The sequence below is a fragment of the Equus przewalskii genome, chromosome 7 (genome assembly GCF_037783145.1).
Source record: "Equus przewalskii isolate Varuska chromosome 7, EquPr2, whole genome shotgun sequence".
NCBI lineage: Eukaryota > Metazoa > Chordata > Mammalia > Perissodactyla > Equidae > Equus > Equus przewalskii.
The window spans coordinates 69,606,513-69,633,368 of record NC_091837.1 but is presented as its reverse complement, the minus strand read 5'-3'; the positions used below and the strand labels follow the sequence as shown (position 1 = coordinate 69,633,368).

The 26,856-nt window shown below is 36.1% G+C and overlaps 1 protein-coding gene across 19 annotated transcripts in view; it reads left to right on the top strand.

The window, feature by feature from the left end:
* DYM (dymeclin) overlaps nucleotides 1–26,856 on the top strand; it is a 359,236-nt gene that overhangs the window by 130,877 nt on the left and 201,503 nt on the right. For all 19 annotated transcript variants that reach the window (XM_070630144.1, XM_070630138.1, XM_070630148.1 and 16 more), the window contains 3 exons: nucleotides 15,220–15,402; nucleotides 15,837–16,015; nucleotides 18,722–18,847. In XM_070630144.1, coding sequence (XP_070486245.1) covers nucleotides 15,220–15,402; nucleotides 15,837–16,015; nucleotides 18,722–18,847 — 488 coding nt within the window. The remainder of the gene's footprint in view (nucleotides 1–15,219; nucleotides 15,403–15,836; nucleotides 16,016–18,721; nucleotides 18,848–26,856) is intronic.

Here is a 26,856-nt window from a genome sequence, read left to right as displayed (position 1 = left end):
GGGAAGCTCTCCTGGCATGCCCTAGCAAAGCCAGTCCTCTTTTTTCCCTATAGGACTCTCTAAAACTCCCAGTCCATTGTATTATAAGACGTGCCTGCCTGTCTCCTCTCTTAGGATTAGGGGCACCTTAAAGGTAGTGACAACAGTTTATTCATCGAAGAACCTGAGCATCCTGCCAAAGAGACAATTTACCGTAAGAAAAGGGCAAAATGCCTAGGAGAGATGGTTCCCTGGGGGAAATCAAGAAATGCAGGGGCCAGCCCATGGCCGAGTGATTAAGTTCATACCCTCTGCCGGGAGTTTCATCAGTTCACATCCCAGACCCGGACATGGCACCACTCATCAGGCCATGCTGAGGCGGCGTCCCACATTGCACAACCAGAAGGACCTACAACTAGAATATACAACTATGTACTGAGGGGCTTTGAGGAGGAGAAGGGGGAAAAAAAAGATTGGCAACAGATGTTAGCTCAGGTGCCAATCTTTTAAAAAAACAAAACAAAGAAATGCAGATACAGTGCCAAGACAAACGGAAGGTAGAAGAGCAAAAAAAACCAATCCAAGCAAAAACAAAAATATATAGTGTTCTATGGGTGAGGGTGAAGACTGGAGAGATGTCTGGCAAGATAACTTGGGGCCAGACTCATTGTAAACCACAGAATGCTATTTCCTTGTAGGAAATTGAATTGAGGCCTGTTATATCCCAGGTGCTAAAGACCTGACCCCTGGTAAATTTCAAATTTTGTTATAATTCCCAGCTGAGGCCAGGGCCCCCCTTTGTTGTTTTAGAACCGGAGAGACAGTGAGGGTAGTGGATGTGCACATTGACTTCAGACTCACAGCAACCGGGCTGCAGATCCACTTAGCTCTCTTATGTGACTGAGGAACTTAGCCTCTTTGAGTTTAATTTCTTTTTCTGTAAAATTGGGTGAAGAAGAATAATAATAATCCTTGGTGAGACTTAAATGTGGTAACTTGTGTAGATCATCACTGAATGGCAGAAGCTGCTCTTTTTCGTCCCCTTCACTTTCCTTCTGTCACTCCCCCTCCCCTCAACTGTCCCATGAGTCTGGTGGTCTTTAAACTGTATTGATTGTACATCCCATCAATATAACCTTTTAAAGTAGACTCCCAATTTAAGTGAGTTGATTTATAAATTATATAATGCATTCTTATGCTACTATATTGTTTACATTATAAGACATTTGTAAATTGACGTTTTCCAAAGGATAAGTTTAAATAAAAATTTTGAAGTATTTAAAATTGTTTATTAACCATACAGAAAATCTTTTTGATATTACAAAAATTATTATTAATAATCATCTGGATGAGTTTCTAAGTGTCTTGCTAATCATAATGACTTCACAGTGTCATTATTTAATGTCTCAAGGAGCAGTATATCTTTAGAGCCATGTTCACTGCTGATAATAGTTGTTAGAAAGCTGTGTTTTGGAGAGTGTTGGTAATGGATGGGGAGGCAGTTTTCTTCAGAGATCTGATTCGTGTTGCCTTTGTTTTTAGCTTACAAAATGGCTAACGAAGAGCCCACACGGGTAGTGGAAGGGTCTCTCTGCTGTTTTTGTGTTGTTGTTTGCTCGTTCTTGAATCTTTAGTATATATTTTTTCTGTGATTTCTTTGCCAGAAAGTTTTAAAGCAGTTTTATGGTTCCATCATTTCTGAAATAGATTTTTATGAGAGTCAGTTCAGTTAAACCTAGAAAATATAATTAAGCACACTAAACCACAGTGTCTCGTTATGCTGAGAGAGAAGGCAGGCGCGAGGGCCTCTGTCACCCCTGTTGCGGACAGGACCCCTACTCTTCTCAGGATACTTGGGTTACTGGCATTACACGTGACTTCCTGACAGATGGGCTGAGAGAGGGCCCCAGTGCCAGGCTGGATAATGCATACTGCTAACACTTAGTGTCTTCATATTTCTTAGAGGAAACACAAAGTTCTAATATTATCTTCTCTGACCCACTTTGGAAACTACTAGTGTTACTATGTGCTTATTGAATTGAATGCTTTGGGAATATTTTGTCAGTTTCATGGGTACTTTCAGACCATTCTAGTCTACAGTGTTCACTCTTATTTGCATATCCCATGTTTACTTCCTGTAACTTTTGTTTGCTGATCATTTATGTCTTGGGAACCTTCTGGCTTCATTAATTTGGAATCATCTTTTTTCAAATGTTTATGTATGTCCTCTCATTTCAAAGATTCTGGTTTCCTAGTGCCTTCCAAGCTCCCGTCTTATTCTTCTTATCCTTTGATGATAGATGACATTGCTGTTGCTGCTTTTAAGGCCTGAGACACCATCCTCCATCACTAAGCCTTTCTTGGTATTATCAGTAACATTGAAATGGTCAGTTTGGGGAAGAAACTCTTTCCGTCTTTCCTCAAATGTCACTTTCAACCAAGGGGTATTAGTTATTCAAAGATTTTCGTATCTGTGGCCATGTCACATGGAACTAATTCTTAATTCCCAGAAAAGTAACAGCTGGAGACCTATATGGAAAAATGACTGTTAGTGAAGGTAGTAATAAGTCTATACTACATTCTTTATTACATCTGCGTCATTTGACTTTAATATTTACTCCTTCACAAGTGGAACTTGGATTCTAATGTAGGCAATCTGGCTAAGAGTTTACTATGTAGAAACTTTTATTTGTAGATTCCAAATAGGTTCTTTTTGGTCACTGATGTTAAAGTTAATGGGTTTATTCTTTATTTTTGAGTATTAGTCTAATCGTAGTGTTAATTTAGGTAGTTTCTGATAAAATCTCATGCATAATTCAGATTTCAACCTTGAATTTTATTTGGAGAAAATAAAGATTTGCATATGAATATTTTTACGTAAAAGGTAAAAAAAAATCAATCTGCAAAAATGCAAAATTAAAAATTACTCATCGTTTTCCTTTTTAATGTAATATAAAAAGTTGTAGGTCCTGGGGATACAAAGGAATCAAACCACAGTGAAGAAGGGAAGGCATTCATCCCAGGGAACCCAGAGTCTAGCAGGGACGTCAGTCATGCAAGCCAGGGGTGTGCGATAGTACAGTGTGTGTAAGAGACAGAAGAGGTTCGTAGTAACGGTGAAAGTTATAGACATGATAAGGCCCTGTAATTTTCACAGGGGTGACAGATTACATTGTTAGATTTTCTTAGCTGAAGGAGTAGATGGTTGCATTCGGTTAAAGCTTGTTGAAAGGTACTTCTGTTACTCTTCCATTGTTAACACACATACCTAAATTTATGTTTTGTTGGGGGTGCCTCACTGCCAGCAGATGGAAGGGTGGGCAGCGTGCTGAGGGGTCAGAGACCACGTATCGGGGGAAATGTTGTGGGGACAGGGCTTTGGTTTGAAGAGGGGCACTTCTGCGGAGGTGAACACTGCCAGATGCTTGGAGCTGTGATGTGAGGACTGTTTCCCTGGCAGGCAGTATTTCTCCAACTTCAACCACATCCATGCAACCGCCATGATTTTATATGAGTACAGCTTGAATTCCAATTTACTTACTTCAATTTAAAATGATTCCCTTTTTCAGATTTACTCTGTCCTCATGCTGAGTGGTAAAGTCCTTGAAAATTGTGAGACTGATGTGCTAGTTATATATATTTCTAATATACATAGCTAGTGAAGATTTTTAAAAAGTGCTGTGCTTAACCATCCCTCACTTCATAGTGGTCTCTGCATCATTTTGGGAAACGCTGCTGTAGGGGCGTGGGACAGTGGGACAGATGGAATGAAGTTACTGGGAACCAGATATGGACCTGTTCAAAGGAAGAGCTGTCTGTCCTCTGAGCCCCTTTCCCATTTCATGGATCACAGTTTCGCATATGGGTGTGACGCTGCTGTAGGGGCGTGGGACAGTGGGACAGATGGAATGAAGTTACTGGGAACCAGATATGGGCCTGTTCAAAGGAAGGGCTGTCTGTCCTCTGAGCCCCTTTCCCATTTCATGGATCACAGTTTCCCATATGGGTGTGACATAGGATTTATCTCCCAGGACAGTAGTTTTCTTACTCATTTTATTTCTCTTTATTCTTTACACTTTAATATAGTGCCTGGCTCATCTTATGTTCTCAAAAATGTTTATTTTAGGGATGTGCAAATCTAGAGTTTTACTGTGACAAATGAATTCTATTATCTTTCGTTGTTTTTTCTTTTTGAAAACAGCATCTTCATAATACTGAACACATATAATTCATAATGCTGAATTATTTCAGTGGATTTTTTTCAAGTTTTTTTTTTAAACAGGTTTTCTATTTTCTGTTCTTAAAGGAATAAAAGTTTTAAAAAGTTCCATATGGCTTATGTTATGCTGGATTATAGATCACAGATTCTGACAGATTTCAAACTACAAAGGTGGATAAAATGTTTTACTGTCCTCTGGATTTTTAAAACATTTTTGTCTCTTCCTTTATGGTATATTTTTTTCTCTTTTTTGAGATGGCCAAAGCATTTCTTTTGGGGCACAGGATGGGAGGTAGTAATATCATGTTGTTTTGTGTTAGGAAAATTGAATTTGACTCCAAACTGTTTTAGGGGCTAGTGGTCACCAGATATTTTAAGAGTGCTTTCAATGTAAACACACATGAAAAAGTGAAACTATTAGTGACCCTTGTTACCCCTTTCCCAGCACTGTAGTATGATTGGCCGTAGTTCAAGATTGTGTATGTTGCTGTTTTACATTCATTTTAAAATGACAAAAATAATTGCTAGAGATCATGTTCTCTTAACATATAGATTGATAGCATAGAAAAAGAAGTACTTGAGGACTCTGCCCTTTAATAAAGATATAATATCAAATATGATATTTTCCTTGTTAAACCAACACTTGAGTATATTTCTTTTAAGAAATACTGTTCTAAGAATATCTTAGAAACTTTTTTTCAAATTATATGGTTGGTTTTGCTACATACTCATTTTAGAAATCTAAGCATTCTAATGAGAAAAACAGATCACCTTTAGTTCTGTAATGAAAGGTAACCACTGTAACCACTTTGAACAGTGATGGTATATACCTATCATCATCATCATCATCTTACAAAAAGGGATGCATTGCTGTTTTTTCTTTTTCTTAGCGGTAAACTAAGTGTAACATACAGGAAAGTGCACAGTTAGTATATAGCTTGCTATATAGCTATACTAGGTAGTATATAGTGCAGTTCATTACCACCAAGTGAATGAATGTACAGGTAGTTACCAGTCAGGTCAGGTAATTCCAGCACCCCAGAAACCCCTGTCTCTAATCACTCTCCCCTCCCAGCTGCAGAGGAAAGTGCTGTCCTGACTTCTAGCACTATAGATGAGTTTTGAACTTTATGTAAATGGAATTATATGCTACGTATTCTTTTATGTCTTCCTTCTTCTACTTATTTGTGAAATTTATCCATGTTTTTGCATGACGCATAGTGTTCATTTTTATTATTATATGTTATCCCAATTTAAGACTATCCCACATTTTATCCTTTTTACTGTAATGTGTATTTGATTATTTCCAACTTCTGGCTATTAAAATAATGCTTCTGTGTACATTCTTGTGCATATCTTTGCACACATGTAAGCATTTTGTTGGGTACAATAATTAGTGGAATTGCTGGATCCTAGTTGTGCATCATTCAACTGTAGTAGTTACAATTAAACTGTTTACCAAAGTATTTGCACCAGGTTATACTCACTAGAATATGTGAGAGTTCCAGTTGCCCTACATCCAAGCTGACACTTTTTTGGAGAGGGAAAGGGGAGAGTCAAGATTATTGAAATATAATTTATATACAGTAAAATTTACCTTTTGTGGTGTACAGTTCTAGTAGTTTCAACAAGTACTTGGTCATGTAATAAGCCCCATAATCAAGATAGTGAACATTTCCATCACTCCAGAAAGTCCCTTGTGTCCCTTTGTGGTTCAACCGTAGCAGCGGCCCTCCAGTAGAGTTAGACAATGCAGGTAGCTACCACTTAATGTAGGTAATCCGTTCGTGAAAATCAGACTTTCTGCTAAAAATGCTAATCCGGAACCTATTTACCATTGTTTTAAATTTTAAAAATTATAGTGTACATAGTAACCCAAAATATTCAGCCAGTTTTCTAAAGCACACCAAAGACCTATGTTTAAGTAACAGACTAGTGTGTTTTTATATAAAATCACTGAAACATAGTTTCCTGATCAAATAATGATTGTTAACGAACAGTTGTTTTGTAAATACTAACATGCTCGCTTCCATTCTAGTCATTTTTTCCTCATTTTGCTCCCTTTGCCAGAATTTTCTTTAACAGCTTTTCAACTTTTGCTTCTTAGTGTATAACACTTAGCAAAATCGAGGGCTCAGTGTGAAAGGTCTTACGGAAACACATTTAATGTGTGTACCCAGTGGTAGAGAATGGCTTGCAGTGGGCATGACACTGTGATGCCTTCTTAGTACCAATAACACCTGAGACGTCCATCTACCTTTTTTTACACTCAGTTCAATTTTCAAAGTGTCAACAATTCTGTCATACTAGTATATTTGAAATGAAACTTGATTCCCCCTCGTATACACAATTTTGTTTAAAATGTTTTGAATTTTAGAGATATATACTATAAAAGATTATTTTATAAACAGCCGAAAAGCAGCAAACTAAGGGATATATTCTAGGAAGTTTGGGTATTAAATACTAGGTGACATCCTACTGGGAAAACGTTAACTTTATTGACATTCTGGGTGCTGTGCCTGGATTTCTAACCATGGGCTTGGTTTTCAATTAATTGTGTTGATAAATATGTCACAGTTAACTCAACCAATTCCTTCTTATTAGATATTTGTGTGTCCATTTTCGTTGAGTCTTAAGATGCACAGCCACTTAGGTTGATCTTTGTATTCATTCTGTAGAATCAATTGCAGAATTGGACTTGCTGGGGCAGATAATTTGCGTATTTTAATGCTTATGGTGCACATCGCCAGATTGCCCCTCACGAAGACTGTACCCATTCATAGTTCTAATGCTGGTCTCGAAAGCACCTGTCTCCTAGTGCCCGCATCGGCATCAAAATATTATAATTTAAAATACAGAATTAAAGCCAATTTTTGACACCTGGATTTAGAACTTTAAAAATAGCATGCTTTTCTTTTAAAGAGCAAATAGAAAATCTGTATCACTTACGCACTTTTAAAATATAAAATATAAAATCTGCATTATTTATACACTTTTGAAATGTCTTTCGGTAAGTAACTGAAGTAAGAAAGTAAAGTGAAGTAAGTAAAGGAACATATTGAGTTTATAAGTTGGAGCCCTTAAGAAATATAAAACAAGGAAAAGATGTAGCTCTTTTCCATCAGGGAGTCAGCAGGAAGACTTGTGTGTATGTAACGTACACAAGTATAATCAAAGTCAGACAGTGGCAGGTGCAGTGAGAGAGAGGGGTGTAACCACAGTGCCATGAGAGCAGAGAGGAGAGAAGGGGTATTTTTTTTGCTTCATATATTAGAACAGATGAGTGTGATTTGGACCTTGAAGGATTTTCCAAACAAGCAAGAAAGTAAAAAAGAGAAATGAAAGAAAATTTTAAAAAGGGAGGAGGTGAAATGGAATCTTTGGTTGAATTATAAACTTGTAAAAACTCCATAAGTGAGTGGTTAGATCTATTCATTGATAGATTTCTGAACTATTTTTTCTTCGAGGATCATCCTGGCATTTAGGTAACATTCTTTTTCTCCCCCACAAACTGATTGCAGTTTATTTATTTGCTTGTCTCTGCTTCATGTTCGTTTCTTCTTTAGACTGTAAGCTCCATGGGTAGGGCATCATTGTCTTTGAGTTCATCGTGTCTAATCCAGTTTCTTACACTTAGCGCAGTCTATGGTAGACCCTTAATAAATCATGAATAGAATGTATCAAAGTGCACAGGCAGTCAGTATATATTTGGGGACAGCGATTTTCCTCTGCGGCTGGTATATTGGTTAGTTGGGACCCTTGAAACGAGTTAAGTGACCATCAAATTTTTTTTCCATGCAAATGTTCCTAACCAATGATGGAATTGTTCTGTATTTTGACTGTATCAATATCAATATCCTGGTTGTGATATTGTGCTATAGTTTTGTAAAATGTTACTATTAGAGGAAACTGGATAAAGAGTACATGGGATCTCTCTGTATTATTTTTCACAAGAGCACATGAATCTACAATAATCTCAAGTTCTTAGAAGTTATGATGAGCAAAGAATTTTTAAAAGTTATTTGTTAAAAAAGTCTCTAACCAAGCAATAATATTCTGAAAGTTTATGATATGTAATTGTCTTATGTAGGATATTGATTTTGCTTTTAATAGACATCAGATAGCAGTGGCTTAAACAGGGTAGAAGGTTTCTATTTCTCTCACGTAGAAGTCTGAGCTGCTCCAGGGTTGTAGTGGGTTTGCTTCCTGAGCTCATCCAGGGACCTGAGTTCCTCCGATCTTGTTTTGCTATTCCCTTGGGTGGTGCTCTCATGCACAAAGTCAAATCAGTCTCCTCACCGCCAGACCTGGGATCTAGCCCTTGGGAAAGGTGAGGATGTGAAGAGAAAATAGCTTCCTTTTAAGGATGTGACCAAAAACTTGCATATGCTACTGCCAGTCCCATCCCATTGGCTAGCATTTAGTCATAGGGCCATAGTTTGCTGTGAGAAAGACTGGGAAATGTTGTCCTACCCAGCTAACTCCCAGGGTACTTTATCAATAAAGAGAAAAAAGGGAGGATGGTATTGGGATCAGGTAGTTGGCTCTGCCACCATGTTTGACCTGGAATGCATGTTCAGCATCTTAATTATTAGTGAAACTGTCTTCCCTTATTATTTCACTACATTTATGTAGGAAAAGCATGAGTGTTTTAAGAGTTAGATATTTGTGTTGGATCATTATGTTAGTTAAAATTGGTTCGTAGTTGTTTGAATGTTGTTCTCTCTCTGCTGTTAACTTCCTCAGATGCAAGGCATGATTTTTTCTTCTTTGTATTTTTCGTCCCTGGCCTAGGACCGAGCCCTAATGACCATTCACTACATACTAATTGACTACGTTTTATCTCTGTTGACTGAAATGTCTCTAGACAGAATTTTCATACACGTTTCTAATAGCTGACCTGCCTTCTCCTTAATTCTTTTATGTCTGGTTTGTTACCATATTACAGATTCAAAATGTGTGAATATGACCATTTTAGCAGATTTTTATAACTAGGGATGACAGTGTATAGTATCAGTTATTTTTTGTATAGTTCTGATTGTGTAATCAGTGTCTTGTGATATATTTGTTAGATATAAGAAATCAATTATCATTTGGCAAGTAGCACTTTTAGTAATATAAAAAATATTTTAAAAAACCCAGAAATTTCATTGTCTTAATAAAATAGTGTTTATTTTTGAGTTCAGTATTTTTTAAAATGAGAGTTCTTTTTTTATTCATGATTATTATTTTTATGGATGCTTCAGTTTGTCATACTTTACATCTTTCTCACATTTTTATTGTTAAGGATAAATAATCTTGAGTCAGTACTTTAAAAAAATTGAATCACCAACACCAGGTTTGTTCTTTTAGTTAATTTCAGTACTTTTTGGTTTTAGTTAGAAGAATTTTATTTTAGGAGTTTATTTGGAGGACCTGAGGGATACAATTAAAAAACTTTGGAGACTATCCTTAATTTGGTTTTTAGAACAGAAGGAAATATACTGTAACTTTCCCTTATTTTTCTGGTGGAGAGAAATTTTTTTTGCCAACAGGAAAATGCAATTCCACTAAGATTCTTGGGTCATAGATCAGAGGCTTGGATCAGCAAAAAGAAATGAACTTTTGGAAGAATTCTGGTCCAATATTAAGGGCCAGTTTAAACTACAATGTAGGCAATGGCAGGCTGCCTCGTCTCTCCCTATAAGGAAAGACGACATAGCAGCAGTATTTACAGAGGAAGGAAGGAGGGCTGGGTGTGTGGTGGGGGTGGGGGATGGCTCCTCAGTGTTTGTCTGACATTGTAGGCAGCTTCTCAGCCCTCTTGGAAAAACTTAAAGGGGGGGAAAAAGGAGAGTGAAGTTGTGCTAAAGGAAAGTCAGAATTTTGTTTGTGAATTTTGTCCAGTGGTAGGTAGTCAACTCTGATTTCTCCTGGTAGTGAAGATGCGCAGCTGTGAAGAAGATCCAAAAAAAACACTTGTATTTTACCTCGGAGAGCATTTTGTGGTTATTTTTGCTGCAGATTGAACTTTCCAATTGTGTTTTTCTTTGCTTACAATCCTGGAACACACAGTGGTGGATATAAGGGTAGACATTTGTGGAGCATGCTCTGAGGAGAAGGATGTGACTGGAAATTTTTAAAAATGTTAAGATAAACAACAAATCAGTCCCAAAGCAAATAATATTTGGCTACTGGTTGTACGTTCTTATATAATTTTGCTTTCCTTGTTAAATGTCTTGAGTCTCTCAACTATATCACGAACATTGTTTGGAATAAATTTAAATTTGTCTTGTGTAATGATCAATTACTAGTTGGTAATTTTTATCCAAATATTCAGATTTTCCTAATGAAAAGGAGGGAGCACAGTAGTTAATAGAAACTTTCCTGTTGTCTTCAATCATCTTAAAATCCTTCCTACGTTAAAAACAAAAAATTCTTCCTAATAATTTCTTGTGCTAGGCCTCAAGTTTGCTTGTACCGCCCTGAAGGTTTATAGCAGATATGCTGTGTGCTTTGAGGTTCCCTGTGTACTCCTCTGGGGAACTCTGAAACTTGGGCAGGAGGGCTATTTACCCCCACTTCCAAATAACAGCTTCGTAAGAGTTAATAGTAAACTCGTTCCAGTGAGTCACAGAAAAAGTTTGAGGTTTGCAGGACACGATTATATAAGAAATGATATATTGATAGGATATCCATGAGATAGTTTTATATCCTGTGTTCAATAAAAATGCAAAGTATTAGAAATGAACAGATGTTCACACTGAACTGTTTACAGTATAAAGAAGAAAAAATATCTGCTTATGTTAGTTGAGGAAAAATAAAGTTCATCCATTTTGCTTATTTGGCTGTCCAGTTGCTGTGCATTTAATTTCCTTAGCAAAGGTGTTCTCGTAAAAATGACATTTGCCCATTGTAGTAAGTAATAAAAAAATTAGATGTGTACAGAGATTAAAATATTGTGCTCATTGCCACTGTCCTAGGTCTAATCAGTGTTAATGTCTTGATTATTTCTCCAGAATTATCAGGGGGCACTTTTTAAAAATTAAAATCATAGGGCTGTATCCTGGGCCTAAGTGTGTATTGCATCACATTTTCTGGAGTTGGTGACCAGGAATTTTCTTCCTTCCCTCTTTGCTTCTTGTTTTTTAATTGCTTAAGTTATGCTTGAATACATCTACGTTGTAAAAGAGTCAAATGAGTAAACACTGAACAAATGTGAGGCTCCTTGAAGCCGCCTTCACGCCTGCTCTTCTCCAGTCGGAGAGAACTGACCGCGGTCAGCAGTGCGCCCTGCCGGGCCCTGTGGGTGCATTACATGCAGAGATGGATGTGTGCACAAAGCTGGTTTGTATATGTATGCTGTTTTGTGATTTGCCTTTTAATAGCATACTGATGAAGTTTTTCCATATCCTACATAATCGCATACCAATGGGGTCTACATTGTTCTGTTATATTAATTTTATTATATTTATTTTTGAATAAATGAATATATTCTTATTCCAAAATATTTAACTATACAAAAAAGCAAAAATCCTTCTTGAATTCCATTCCAGACGTGATTTCTGTTACCAGTATGATGTATGCTTTGTCCTTCCTGTTTTAAAAATAATATATTTATATACATATATACACACAGACACACACACACCTACATACATATATGGTTTTGGTGAGTGATTTTTAAATGATCTTACCTTAGATACTTTAGAGATACTTCCTTCTTGGTACGTAGATACCTACTTCTACTTCTGTTTTTTTTTTTTTTTAAGATTGGCCCTAGCTAACATCTGTTGCCAATCTTTTTTTTTTCTCTCCTCCTTCTTCTCCCCAAAGTCCCCCAGTGCATAGTTGTATATTCTGGTTGTAGGTCCTTCTAGTTCTACTGTGTGGGATGCCACCTCAGCATGGCTTGACAAGTGGTGCATAGGTCCACGCCCAAGATCCAAACTGGTGAAACCCTGGGCTGCCGAAGCAGAGCATGTGAACTTAACCACTGGGCCTGGGGCCGGCCTGATCCTACCTCTTTATACTGTATTTTGTAGAGTTAGTTAACCATAGCTTATGTAACCATGTGCTATTGGTGAACAGCTGCATTGTTTCCATTGTCTGACAGTTATAACAGTATTACGGTAAATATTTCTGTCTGTGCGTCTTTGTGTACCTATTCAAGCGTTCTCCAGTAAAGGGAAATACTGCTGGGTCGATGGGAATGTGGATTTTTAATTTCAATGCCAACTGCCAAATATCCTCTAAAAATTCAGTACCACTTTGATCTCTTACTGTTATTATTGATTTTCTGTACTTTTATGAATACTGGGTGTTATAACTCTTAAAAATTTCTTTCTCACAGATGATCTCATTATCATATTAATTAATTTTCTCTGTTTATTACTTTGCATTTTTATTGCCTATTTTTATTTTGGATTCTTATCTTTCTTTCTCTTACTAGTTTGCAAGAGGTCTTTTTAAAAAATAAATATCCTTTTCTATTTTACATATTGTAAATGTCCTCATTTCTTATTTGTCTTGTTTATGATATATTTCATCACATAAAAGTATTCAATTTTTAAGTAGTCAAATTACTATTCTTTATATCTTGAATTTTTGTTTTTTGCATACGAAAAAGAATTTCTCAACTCAAGGTTTATACACATACTTCTATAATTAAATACTGAGGAAATGATTAAATTCTCTTGTCCCAAAGACATTTATAGAATTTTATCTTTTTCTCACTGATATGGAATACTATCTGTATCATAAGGTTAATTCTCAAATATATGTACATCTGTTTCTGAACTCATTTCTATTCCATTGAACTGTTTATCTACTCTGCTGTCAATATCATACTTTTAAATGACTGTAGCTTTATCAAAATTTTGCTATTTGACCAGGAGCGTTCCTCTCCAGATTAGTCCTTCTCAAAAATTTTTTTCTTAGCTATTTTTACATCCAGCAATATTTTATTTACACAGTTTTACAAATTATTACTTAAATTGCTCTTGGTGTTTTGATAGTGATTATATAAATTTTAGATTCCCTTGGGGGCAGTTTCGCAGCATTGAGTCTTTTCGTCCGGAAGTTTGTTGTACCTCCGTGTTAACTCGGCTCTCATGTGGCCTTCAGTCCAGTTCTGTGTTGTCTGCTTAAAGGTCTTACACATCTCTTGTGTGTGTATTCTTGAATATTTTATTGGATTTGTTGCTGCTGTGATTGGACTTTCTATTTATTGCTTGTAGAGGCTTTTGATTTTTTTATATGTTGATTTTTTTAACCATAGAATGGTACGAAAATCTATTCATTCTAATAGTGTGTCAGTTGATTTTCTTGATGTTCTAGAGCAACTCTGTCCCATGGAAATATAATGTCAGTCATAGATGCAAACCGCATAGGTAATTTAAATTTTCTAGTAGTCATATTACAAAATAAAAAGAAACAGGTGACATTTATTTTAACAATACACTTTAACTCAGTATATCCAAAATATGATTTTAGCATGTAATCAGTATTAAAAATTAGAGATTTTTACATTTTACATAATGTAAGTATACATTTACATTAAAGTCGTCATAATTCAGAGTGTATTTTATACTTAACAGCACCATGCCATTTGGACTAGCCACATTTCAAGTGCCTAATACCCACAGTGGCTAATGGCTACTCTGTTGGACAGTGCACCCTCAGATGTCCTGCAAATAATGAAATTTTGTTCCTCTTTTTTTTTTTTTCTTGCCTTAATGATTTTGCTTGGAGCACCAGTATGACAGTGCTGATGTTGGTGATATTAATGGGAATTTTTCCAAAGTTTAACCACTGTGGATTCCTGATTAGGTAGACTTTAGAAACCAGAGAGGTTCCTTTTCCCTTCTACTTTGTAAGAATTCTTTTTCTTTAAGAATAGGTTTTATGTTTAATTTTTTTAAAAAACATTGGCATCTATTGAGATGATCGTATTTTTTTTTCCTCCATCTTTTTTAAATGAAGAGAAGTAAATTGATTTTTTAATGGTAAACAATTTTTGCATTTCAGAGACAAAACATTCTTTTTTTTTTTTTTTGGAGGAAGATTAGCCCTGAGCTAACATCTGCTGCCAATCCTCCTCTTTTTGCTGAGGAAGACTGGCCCTGAGCTAACATCCATGCCCATCTTCCCCTACTTTATATTTGGGACATCTGCCATAGCTTGGCTTGACAAGCAGTGCATAGGTCTGCACCCAGGATCCAAACTGGCGAACCCTGCGCCACTGAAGCAGAACGTGCGAACTTAACCACTGTGCCACCAGGCTGGCCCCAGAGACAAAACATTCTTGATCATGATACGTTTTTTCTTTTAATAAATTTTTCTGCAAGATTTCGTCTGCTTTTGTTTGATTTAGGCTATCTAAAAATCTCTATTCATTTCTCTATTTTGTTTTAAATGCGGTCTTTATCCAGTTTCTGTATCAAGGAGATTTTTCTAGCTTTGTCAAATAAATTGTGTAAATAGGATTCTTGTTCTGTAATTTGGAACCGCTTATATAATATGAGAATTATCTGTACTTTGAGGGTTTAGTAGCCTTATTTGTAAAAACAATCTGGTCTTGGTTTGTTTTTTTAGGGTTAGCTCTTTGGCTCCATTTTCCACTCTTATAACGTTATTTGACTATTCAGGCTTTCATCATCTTTGGCCAATTTTGGCATTTTGTATTTTCCTAGATATTTTAATATTTTGCTTAGGTTTTCAAATATATTGCTAGAAAGGTGTACGTTTATTCTAATTATGTGTATGTTTTGATATGTAAAGAAAAATCTAGAGAGAGAAACTTAATAGCGGTTATCTATGGGAGGTAGAAATGGAATTATGGGAAGAGGGGATGATAGTCTTTAAAAATTTTATATCCTTGCACAATGTGAGAATTTTCAAATAGTGAGCTTATTTTACTTTTGTAATCAAGAAACAGAGTGATATTTCAAACTTAAATATGAAAAAGCATGGAATATTGTACAGAAACATATCCATCTTACTCGTCCCAGCACACCATAACTGTGTGTTTTCTTCTCAAGCTGGACTCTGGACTGTCTTCACACTGGGCGGTGTGGGCAGCAAAGCAGCTGCCACCCCAGAACTTTCTTCCCCTCTGGCCAACCAGAGTCTCCTGCTTCTGCTGGTGCTGGCCAACCTGACAGATGCTGCAGATGCTCCAAACCCCTACAAGCAGGCCATTATGTCCTTTAAGAATACACAAGGTTTGTGTTATTTTTTTCTCCGAATGTTCTCTCTAATGAGGAAAGAGGGTATCGTTTACCTCATATTGTTTATTGTCTTATAGTTACGAAGTCAATTAGATAGTGGTTTAGATAGTACAGAGAAATAAATTGTTACAGTTTTGTGTTTTGTTTTTTGTTTTTTGTTTTGGTAAGAACATTTCAGTTCTGCTCTCTTAGGAAATTTCAGTTATACATGTTATCAACTGTCGTCACTATGCTTTACATGAGTTTAGTTCTTTTTAAAGTAAAATTTAAAATATAAACTGAAATTTTGAATCTGAAATGTAGTGACTTATTCAAAATTAATGGGAATTGCATTGTATATGTTATCAGTGCTTCCATTATTTATATAAGCCACAGTCCAAAAAATACTGATGTAATATTTTTAAATTTTTCTATTTTCTGTGTTCCAGATAGCAGTCCTTTCCCCTCATCAGTTCCACATGCTTTCCAGATTAACTTTAACAGTTTGTACACAGCTTTGTGTGAACAGCAGACGTCTGATCAAGCAACCCTCCTCTTGTATACGTTGCTCCATCAGAACAGTAATGTGAGAACGTATATGTTGGCTCGCACAGATATGGAAAATCTTGTAAGTGTTTTACTAAACATTTTCTGCTTTTTGTATTTTATAATATTTTGAAGAATAATTTCTTTGCCCAAGAGGGTATGTTTGCCTGGTTGCAAAGGTGATAGTCAAGAGATTGATGGGGAGATGCCACCAAACTCAGGCAGAGGTATGAGTTTTACGGTGTAGGAGATGATGCCGATACAGATGGCGTCACAGAGCAGGAGAACTCAGCGGTATGACAGGCTTCCTTGTCCTTTAAGCCTTTAACAGTCACCCACTGCCCATGATTCAAGCCCTCCAAGAAGCACCCTCTGCCATTCTCAAGAAGCTTTTATACCCACTTGGTTCCTTCCAGTTGCTAAGTGCCTGCCCACCAAGGTCAGGTAGCTTGTCACAGTTGCAGCATATCCCTGATGAGAATGGCTAAAAGGAAGGGTGATTTTTTAACTCAGTTCCCCAAGTGTCCCATCTCTGACAGGCTTAGCCTCTAGGGCTGCCTGAACTCAATTCCTAGAGTGTATAGTTATTTTAAGATACCTTTGTCAGACATCCCTTAAATGCACATGTCCTTTACTATGCGAGTGAAATTGGTTCCAAATTTTTGTTCATTAGACAAAAACTCCTGTATGCAATCATTGATTTCCATTATAACTAATGCGTAAACATCAATGTTTCTGTGAGTGGAAAAGTAAACTACCTCACCAAGGTGTTATTGCATTTGACATACATAATATAGATAACTATGGGTTATTCTTAGTTAAGAAAATTATGTACATCCCTGAATGAGCCAGCAGGTTGCTGGCAGCAACAGGAATGACCCCTCTCCACCAGTTTTTACAGATTGATAGCGGGATTCACCATGGATTTGGTGGCCATTTTTTCAGTGTTAAAGATAAAATAGTGAATAAACATGGAATATTAGAATTTATTTAAAGAGTATATTCTGTGTCAAAGTGACACTAAGGGTGAAAAAACATGGTGAAAGAACCTGTCTGCACATCAACTATATGTGGAAAACATTGGCTTAAATACCAAAATGGGGTGTAATAGTACTGCTCATGTGAGTAAAAACTTAGGAAGAGAAGACTTGTTTACTGATGGATAAGTGAGTGTAAGCAGAGACAATTCTGAGCATGATGTATCCTAAGGGAAATGATGGCAATAAGCAGAAAATCCGTGACATCATCTGTTCTAGAAAGTTCCATGGTAAGGATGTTGGTGTGTAAAGTCATGCAGGGAGCAGTTGTCTGTATATGATGACATACACCAGTGAAAAGTTAAAAGGTTTTTTTGTCTTGGGTCTTGTTTGAGGCGGGGTATGGTGGAGTGTGGTTTGTATATTTCTTTTAGTTTTTAATTTCTTATGTAGATTACTTTGATAATATCTTAACTGATGTCCTTATCTGTCCTTTCACCTTTCTTCTATAATAAATATTTGTAGAGGCTATGATTAGGAAATATGCCATCAATAGGAAATTTAGGGGCTGGCCCAGTGGCGCAGTGGTTAAGTTCGCACATTCTGCGGTTAAGTTCGCACGTTGCGCTTCTCGGCAGCCCGGGGTTTGCCGGTTCAGATCCCGGGTGCAGACATGGCACTGCTTGGCACGCTGTGCTGTGGTAGGCGTCCCACATATAAAGTAGAGGAAAATGGGCGCAGATGTTAGTTCAGGGCCAGTCTTCCTCAGCGAAAAGAGGAGGATTGGCAGCAGTTAGCTCAGGGCTAATCTTCCTCAAAAAAAAAAAAAAAAGGAAATTTATTGTGCTGATCTGATTTTGTTGTTAACAATTTTTATTCTACAATCTTTGCTATTAAGAAGATAATGTTTGACACATTACATGTTCTAACAATACCTTATTGTGTATAAGTGTCTGCTAGACTGGAGGCAAACCTGCCTCTGTTCAGTGTCAGGAGTTGACCGTGAGCAGAAATGGTGTCTGCAAACTCAACCTTTGTACGGCAGCAGACCTTCAGAGAAGGTGGTGATGTTCTTTACTGTATCTTCGCTATGCAGTCATGTATCACTTAACGACAGGGATGCACTCTGAGACATGCATCCTTGTGGTTTCATCATTGTGCGAACATCATAGAGTATACTTCCACAAACCTAGATAGTATAGCCTAGTGCACACCTGGGTCTGTATGGTACTAATCTTATGGGACCACAGTCGTATATGTGGTCCATTGCTGACTGAAATGTCATCATGCAGCTCCTGACTGTGCAGTAGTCCCCCCATCTGCAGGAGATTTGTTCCAAGATCCCCCGTGATTGCCTGAAACCATGGATAGTACCAAACTCTATATATACTATGTTTTTTCCTAAGTAATGGGCGTGTAGCTTATACAGCATAGATATCCTGGACAAAGAGATGATTCGCGTCCTGAGCAGGCTGGAGTGGGACAGCATGAGATTTCGTCATGCTGCTAAGAACGGCGCATAATTTAAAACTTATGAATTGTTTATTTCTGGAATTTTCCATCTAATATTTTCAGACCAGGTTGACCGCAGGTAACTGAAACCATGGAAAGTGAAACTGTGGATAAGGGAGGACTACTGTATGTATAGAAAGTACTTTCAATCAGAGGCTGGTTTGTGTGTTTTTTTCCTCTAAAGAAAAATATAACGATGAAAGTAAAGCAAAGGGTACATAATAAAAGTATAAACATTTAAAACGTTTGGTTTTATAATAATGTAATTGAAATGGTAAATTAAAAATTTTATTCCCTAGGTTTTACCAATTCTTGAGATTCTATATCATGTTGAAGAAAGAAATTCACACCATGTGTATATGGCCCTTATAATACTGTTGATCCTTACGGAAGATGATGGCTTCAATAGATCCATTCACGAAGTGGTAAGTTCCCATGACTTTGGGTAGAGTTTCAGAGTTAGAGAGTAGACTTACCCCTCCGTAAGATTTACTGCGGCCTTAGCATTTCCTCCTTCTTTTCCTTCTGGTAGATGTTTCTGCAAGAACCTGACTTAGAATTGGTGTGTCTTTCTTCAGATTTATGAAGTGGTGCTTTTTTCCTAAATGACTGTTAGCTACTATTAAAAACTCTCTCAAAATTGTTTCTTTAGAAGTTTTGATGTAAACGTTTTTGCTGCCACTGGGTTCATTTTTCTTTTCCATTTCATTTCCACTTTTTAGTTGTGGCAGAAATTGTTAAACAGGTTTGCTCCTTGTGTAGAGAATAAGTGAAAGAATAGGGAACAAAGAGAAGAAGACCGAGAAATTGTTTTATATTTTTAAAAAGTGTGTCACATAATTTAACTCTTCTAATTTTAGTCCTGTTGGTGAGTTCCATTCCCAAACTGATTTTTTCTTCCTCTTTGGTATTTTCTTTGTGTCCAAGTAATACATGTACATAGTTTTAAAACTTGAATAGAAGTACTAGATTTTAAAGAAAAATACCCCACGTTTACTCTGTTCCTGATGCCCACTTCCTGAAGACAGATGCTTTCAGCTTTGTCCATGTTTCTAAAGAACATGTTTGTATTGTTATTTCTTGTTTTTTCAGGTTTAGATATTAGCTGTTATCTTCCAAGATGGAAGATAAGTTGTTAGTGCTCCTTCCTGCACGTCATGCGTGTTCTCTCTGGGTCCCCAGCCCATGCTCCCGCACGTTGACTTTTTCCTCTTTCCATATCATCACTGTTGGTTAACTCGGCTTTTACATTATCGTGATTATGTTAACTATAATTCTTAGCTCAGATGGGGTGTATGATAATTGCATTTCTTTTCTTGTACATGTTTTAATTTGGGGGGCACACCATTGCCCACTTTTTGGTTCATGTACCGGTCACTAATTCAACTCCCAATATTTGAAGAGAACCGAGAATCTCCTCTAAATGTATTAAACTGTATCACATATTTTCTCAGTTCCCTCTTCTTCTTTGACTCCTGTCTTAGTTCACTTCGGAGGCTCTCCTCAAATGTTTGGTGATCCAAGTATCTGGTGATCCTGGTGTTCATGTTTAGAAATAAGGCACTAAAAAGTTGACTGGAAGTTCTGTGGCTGAGCGGGACTTATTTACTATAATTGTGCCACGTAGTCTGTTTCTCCAGGCATCTTACTCTCTGTAGGCCTTTTCTTTTGGGCTGATCAGTTTCGGAGAGGCCATCTTCCAGTCTCTTGGCTGCAGGTGTCTAGTGGAAGATGGGGCTAGGGCTTTCCCCCTTCATTGGGTGTAAACTCTTTTCTTATTGTCTTCAGTAGGGCTTTCGTGTCATCTTTTCTCTCATATTCCATTAAAACTTTTTTGTGCCTCTTATACAGTGTGACCATCATTTCAACTAAGACCTGAGGAATCTTGACACTGTAGAAAGAAAGAGGATAAAATATAAAAATTTCTTAATTCTTACAGTCCCTGACTTAACAATGGTTTGACTTAACGATTTTTCAACTTTATGATGGTGCGAAAACAATACCATTCAGTGGAAACTGTACTTCGAATTTTGGATTGTTATCTTTTCCTGGGCTAGCAACATGCAGTACGATACTCTTGGGCTGTTGGGCAGTGACCGTGAGCCGCAGCTCCCAGTAAACCATGTGGTCACGAAGGTAGACAGCCAATACACTTACAACCATTCGCTACCCGCACAACCATTCTGTCTTTTACTTTCAGTACAGTATTTAATAAATTACATGAGATATTCAACTCTTTATTATAAACTTGGCTTTGTGTTAGATGACTTTGCCCAACTGTAGGCTAACATAGTGTTCTGAGCACGTTTAAGGTAGGCTAGGCTAAGCTGTGAGGTTTGGTAGGTGAGGTGCACTCAATGCATTTTTGACTTATGATATTTTCAACTTACAATGGGTTTATTGGAACATAACCTACTGTAAGTCAAGGAATATCTGTATTCAGTTAAGTACCACCAGAGAGAAAATATTTGCACCAATTTACTTAGTTTTTTAAAATAGCATTTGTCTTTCTTTTGATAGGGAATAAAGAACCAATATAATTTTTAAAAACATTTTAAAATCGAACTATAAAATGAAAAGTGCACACATTTTAAAGGTACAACTTATGAGTTTTTATATATGTATATACCTGTGTTAATCCCACTCAGATCAAGTTATTGAACATTCCTAGTGTAATAGAAACTTCGTTATGCACTTTTCTGGTCAATACCAACCAGAGTTAACTACTATTCTGACTTTGCTCCCAATAGATTAGTTTTTTGCTTCTCTTTGAATTACAGTGTTCTCTTTTATAGTGGCTTCTTTCGTTCAACATAGTAATAATAATACTAACAATACCCATGGTATTACATCGTTAGCTCGTCCTTCTTTATTGCTATGTGCTATTCCATTGTATGAATAGGCCACAATATATTTATCCATTCTCTTGTTGGTGGATATTTGGCTTTTTTCCAGTTTGGGGCTATGTTTGATAAAGCTGCTGTGCACATTTTTGAACATGAATTTTGGTGGACATACACTCCCATCCTCTTGGGCGTAAGTCTAGGAGTAGAATTGCTGGGTCGTAAGATAGTTTTGTGTTTAGATTTAAGCAATATTGGTAAAACTGAAGCTGTGTACACCCTACAGCTGAGCAGTTTCACTCCAAGGTTCTCTAGGAACACTCTTGCACATTTGTCTAGAGAGGACGTGCTTATTAATGGTCATCGATAGCACTGTTTATCATATTGAAAATATTTAAAACATGCGAAATAAAGCAGTCAGGGTACTGGCTACATCTAGAGAGTTAGAAAAGGGAATGAAAATGGGGAAGGTACACAGTGGGGCTTCACCTAGGTCTGTAATGTTTGCTTTACTTCAACAGCAGCAAAAACAAAATAAAATAAGAAGTAACCACACAACTTTGAAGCAAATCTGACAAAAATGTTAAGATTTGACAAAGATTCAAGGGTATGTTTTATATACTTTTTTGTATACTTATTATATTTGACAATTAAAACAATTTTAAGTTAGCACACGATTTTGCATTAAAATTAGACTTTACCCACTACCAAAACAGGGGTGGTAAGATAGGGAAGGCACTGGGGTTCAGTTCACATTCCAGTTCAGTTCTATAAGGATTTCAGGATATTTTAGATGACTTTTCAAATTCAGGTATTTAAACAATTGCTCTTTGTCTCTAGAATCTGACTTTATTGTTGATCTCTGTTCATTTTTATCCTTTCTTTTTCCGTGTGTAGTATTAAAAGTAAGTCAAATGTTTCTACCAAAGTTCTTTCCATAGAGTCATCAGCTGTGGGCCTAACTGTCCATGAAATATATTCTGGTATCTCATTTTGGTTAGAATTTTTATTTCCTAATGCCCAGTGATAGTGAACATTTTTTTTTGTGCTTATATATCCTTTTTTGTGAAATATCTTTCCAATTCTCCCCCATTGTTTTAAATTATACTTTTTATTTTGAAGTAATTGTAGTTTTAAGAAAAATACAGAATAATCCCATGTACCCTTTACCTGTTTTCCCCCAACTATAATTGCAAAGCTGTGCTATTGCAAAACAATATCACAACCAAGACATTGACATTGATACAGTCAAGATCCAGAACATTTCCATCACCACCAGGATATCCCCCTCACATTGCCCGTGTGTAGCCACACCCCCTTTTTAAAAAATTGAGTTTTTGTTTCATTATTGAGTTGTAAGGCTTCTTCTGTTCCGAATCATATGAATTTTTTTCCAGTTTGTTAATGTAGCGGATTATACTGATTAATTTTTTATTATTAAATTAACCTTGCATTCCAGGGATAAACTGCACTTGGCTGTGATGTATTATCTTTTTTATGTATATTTTCATATACAATTTGATTTAAATTTTGAGCTTTGGTAGTTTGTGTCTTTCAAAGTATTTGTACGTTTCTTCTAAGGTATTGAATTTATTGCCACAAAGTTGTTCTTACTACTTTTGGTAAACTTACTACCTTTTAACATCTGTACTAGCCATAGAGACCATTATCTCTGTCGTTCTTGGTATTGGAATGTGTATCTTTTCTCTCTTATTCTTTAATGTTCTTGCTAGAGGTTTTTCTTTTCTTTCTTTTTTTTATTAAATCTTTTCAAAGGACCAACTTTTGATTCCATTGAGTTTTCTCTATTTTTTAACTTCATTAATGTCTGCTTGCTCTTTTTAATCTTCTGCTTACTTGAAGCTTAATTAATTACTCTCCCCCCCCCAAGATTCTTTAGGTAGACACTTAGATTTTTTTAAATCTTTCTACTCTTCTACTATAAGCAAAATATGTGAAAACTAATAAGATTGATAAACTCCTGGAAAGATGACTAAGAAAAGAAAGTGGAAAGCTACAAACGTCTGTTATTGAGAGTGCATGAGAGGAGACCAGGGCAGATCCCACAGATATTAAAAAATCCTCAGAGGATTCTAGGAGTAATTTTATGCCTTAAAATTTAAATGTTACATGAAATGAACAAATCCCCTCCACCTTCAGAAAAAACTTAACCAAAGCTCACAAAAGAAACAAAATCAAAATAGTTCTATTTCTATCATGAAATTGACATTGTAATGTAAAATCATCCTAAATGGAAAATTGAAAGCCCAGATGATTTTTACCTGTGAATTCTTCTGATAATTGAATGAAGAAATAACACTGGTCTTATACAAGCTCATCGAGAGAGTAGAAAAAAGGGAAATCTTTCAATTCATTTTATGAGGCCAACATAATCTCAATACCAAATTTACCAAAATTTGATAAAGGAAAATTACAGACCAATGTCATATATGCAAATATATGGCAGTGTCTGAACAAAATTGAAACAAACTGAACCAGCACTATATAAAATATTAACACATCATATCAAGGTGGATTTATTCAGGAATGAAAGGTTGGCTTGACATTTGGAAAAGAGTGAAAGTAATTCACTGTTTTAATAAAATAAAGGAGAAATGTCAAATGATAAATCTCAACAGATACAAAAATTATTGCATAAAATTTAATGTCTCTTCATTCCTGAAAAAAAAGAAATCTTAGCAAATCAGGAGAAAATTTTCTTAATCTGATGAAGGGTATTTACCAAAAAAGAAAGAAACAACTGCATTAAGCATCATATTTAGTGATAAAAATGTTAAAGGTCTTCATTTTGAGATCATGAGCAAGTCAAGAATATCTGCTATCACTACTTCTATTGAACGTGTGATTGGAAGTCTAGCCAGTGTAGTATGGAAAGAAAAAGAATTAAATATATAATATTAGAAAGGAGGAAATGAAACTTATTTTTTCACATGATATAATTGTATAGGCAGAAAATTCAAAGAAATCTATGCATAACGTATTAGAATAAATAAATGAGTTTAGTAACATTGATGGATTTAAGATCAGTTTTTTAAGAAATCAATTGTAGGGGCCAGCCCTGTGGCCGTCAGTTAAGTTTGGTGCTCTCCACTTCGGCAGCTGGGTTAAGTTCCCTGGCACTTACCTATACCACTCGTTGGTAAAATAATAAACAAGATGAGAAACTTGAAATTTCTTGTGTGCTAATATAATTAAAAGCACCTTTCATGTTGAATATTTGTGTTCTTGTTCTAAGTTGATGAATTTTCGTATTAAACCTGAATACTGTGCAAAATTGTCACCAGTTTTTATTTTTAGTGAGAAAAAAATCACCTCTTGCATACCACAATTATTCTACTAATCTACCAGATTGCTGTAGTATTTACATCAAATTTTCACTTCATAGATAGTGATGGTTTGCACTGAGTTATTCTAAATCACTCATTCTTATCTGGCACCATTATGATACGGGTTCAGCGAACTATGGCCTGCAGGCCAGTTGCCCATTTTTGTAAATGAAGTTTTATCGCACCACAGTCACACCTGTTTGTTTATGTACTCTCCACAGCTGCCCTCAAGTTACAACAGTGAAGTTGAGCAGCTGGTGACAGAGCCAATATGGCCTGTAAGCCAAAAATATTTAATAGATTTAGTCTTTTAAGAAAAGGTTTGCCAACTCTAAAGAATACAGAAAAGGCAGCTACAGAAAGTAGCTCTTACCCTTAATCTGAGAAAGAGTAGGAGGAAGGAAGTTAGAAATTTAAAGGAAGCTTCCCCATCCCTCTGGAAGCTGAGATCCAGATCCTGAGGAAGACAGCCTGGCTGCCCCAGGAATATGTAGCCTACCAGTAGTAAAGGACGTGTCAGAGGGTGTGGGCCAAAGTGGAACTATGAAGGTCACTTAGGTGAACATTACAAGCTGCCCCACATGCTTATCTGGTGGCTACTGCATGGAAAACACTCTGAAAGAAGAAAGGAAAGTCTCTTCCTCCTGCTCTGGTGCTGAGGTGTCCCTCCAGTGTTCTCTGTTGATGAAACTTAACATCAAGACAGCTGACCAAGGAGAAATGTCTATAGTGTTCAGCTCTGATAGCACAAAGCAGGGCAAAGAAGGGTGGATTTCGAGTTGAGAGGCAATAATTTAATAACTGGCACAAATGTAGTCACAAAAGCTTATAAATCTAATAATGTAAAATGGGATAAAGCAAGGTAGTAAAAAGAATATATCTGTCAATACCCAGTATTGCAGGAATGCAAGGATGGTTTCATATTAGAAAATCTCTTTATCTGCTTTATTAATTTAAGAGAGAAGAGCCATACAATCGTCTCAATAGATGCAGAAAAAGTATTTGGTAAAATTCAATACTTATTCATGATAAAAAAAAAAGACTCAGCAACATAAAGGTAGAAAAGACATTGCTTGTCTTATCAGAAGATATCTACAAAAACCTACAGTGAAGTATTATACTTGATTGGGAAATTTAAGAAGTCTTCCCTTGAAAGTCAGAACAAAATGAGGATGCCCTTTATTACCATACCTCTTCAACATTATATCAGAATTCTAAGTAGGTAATTAAGACTAGAACAAGTTATAAATGGTTTAAAAATTGAAAAGGGAAGAAATCTACATGTCAGTTTTTGCAGATATTATGATCGACTACATTAAAAATTCAGGGACTCTAATATTAGAACTGTTAGGAAAGTTGAACAAATTTTCTGGATTGAACATCAATATACAAAAACAAATACTATTTCTACACAGCAGTAATAAAGTGCTTCAAAAATGTGATATTGAGTTACAGCTTATAATGGCAATAAAATTGCAGCGAACCCAGGAATCAGTCTAAAGGAAGAAGTACAAAATTTTTTATGGCAGAAATTACCTAAATGAAAGGTCATAAATGTAGCTTAATAAATGGAGAGAGAGACCATGTTCACAGATGGGAAGACTCAGTGTCATAAAGTTGTTAATTTTGCCTCCAAAGTAATCACTATGTTCAATGCAATTCTGATCAAAATCTCAGCAGTTTTTTGTGAGACAGAATTAAAATGCAAGAGCGAAAAACCTAGAAAGTTTTTGAAGCAATTCAGTGTGGAGTTACTCACCCTATCAGATAGACTAATTATAAAACGTTAGTGCTTAAGATTGTGTTTCATTAACATTGGAATAAAAAGTAGATAAATGCAGAAGAATTTAGAGTCTAGAAACTACATGGTCGTATATGGAAACATGAAGTGTGACAGATGTAGTAAGTAGATTGTGCTGAGATTGAGAGCATGGCTCATCCAAATGGAAAAAAAATTAGATTATCTTGCCCCGCATACAAAGGAAAATTCCGCTTGGACTATTCAGACCTATGTGTGAAAAGCTGAACTTTAAAAACCTTGAAAGAGAAGTTAACGGATAATATTTTTATGAATTTCAGATAGGGATTTCTTAAGCAAAGCATAAAATGAATAAACCGTGAATGGAAAGATTAATAAGTTTGGCTACATTAAAATGGAAACTTTCAATGCATTTGCATTTTTAATTTATAAAGAACCCTTATAATCAACTAAAAGAACAAAGCATTCCGTAGAGAAATGGGCAA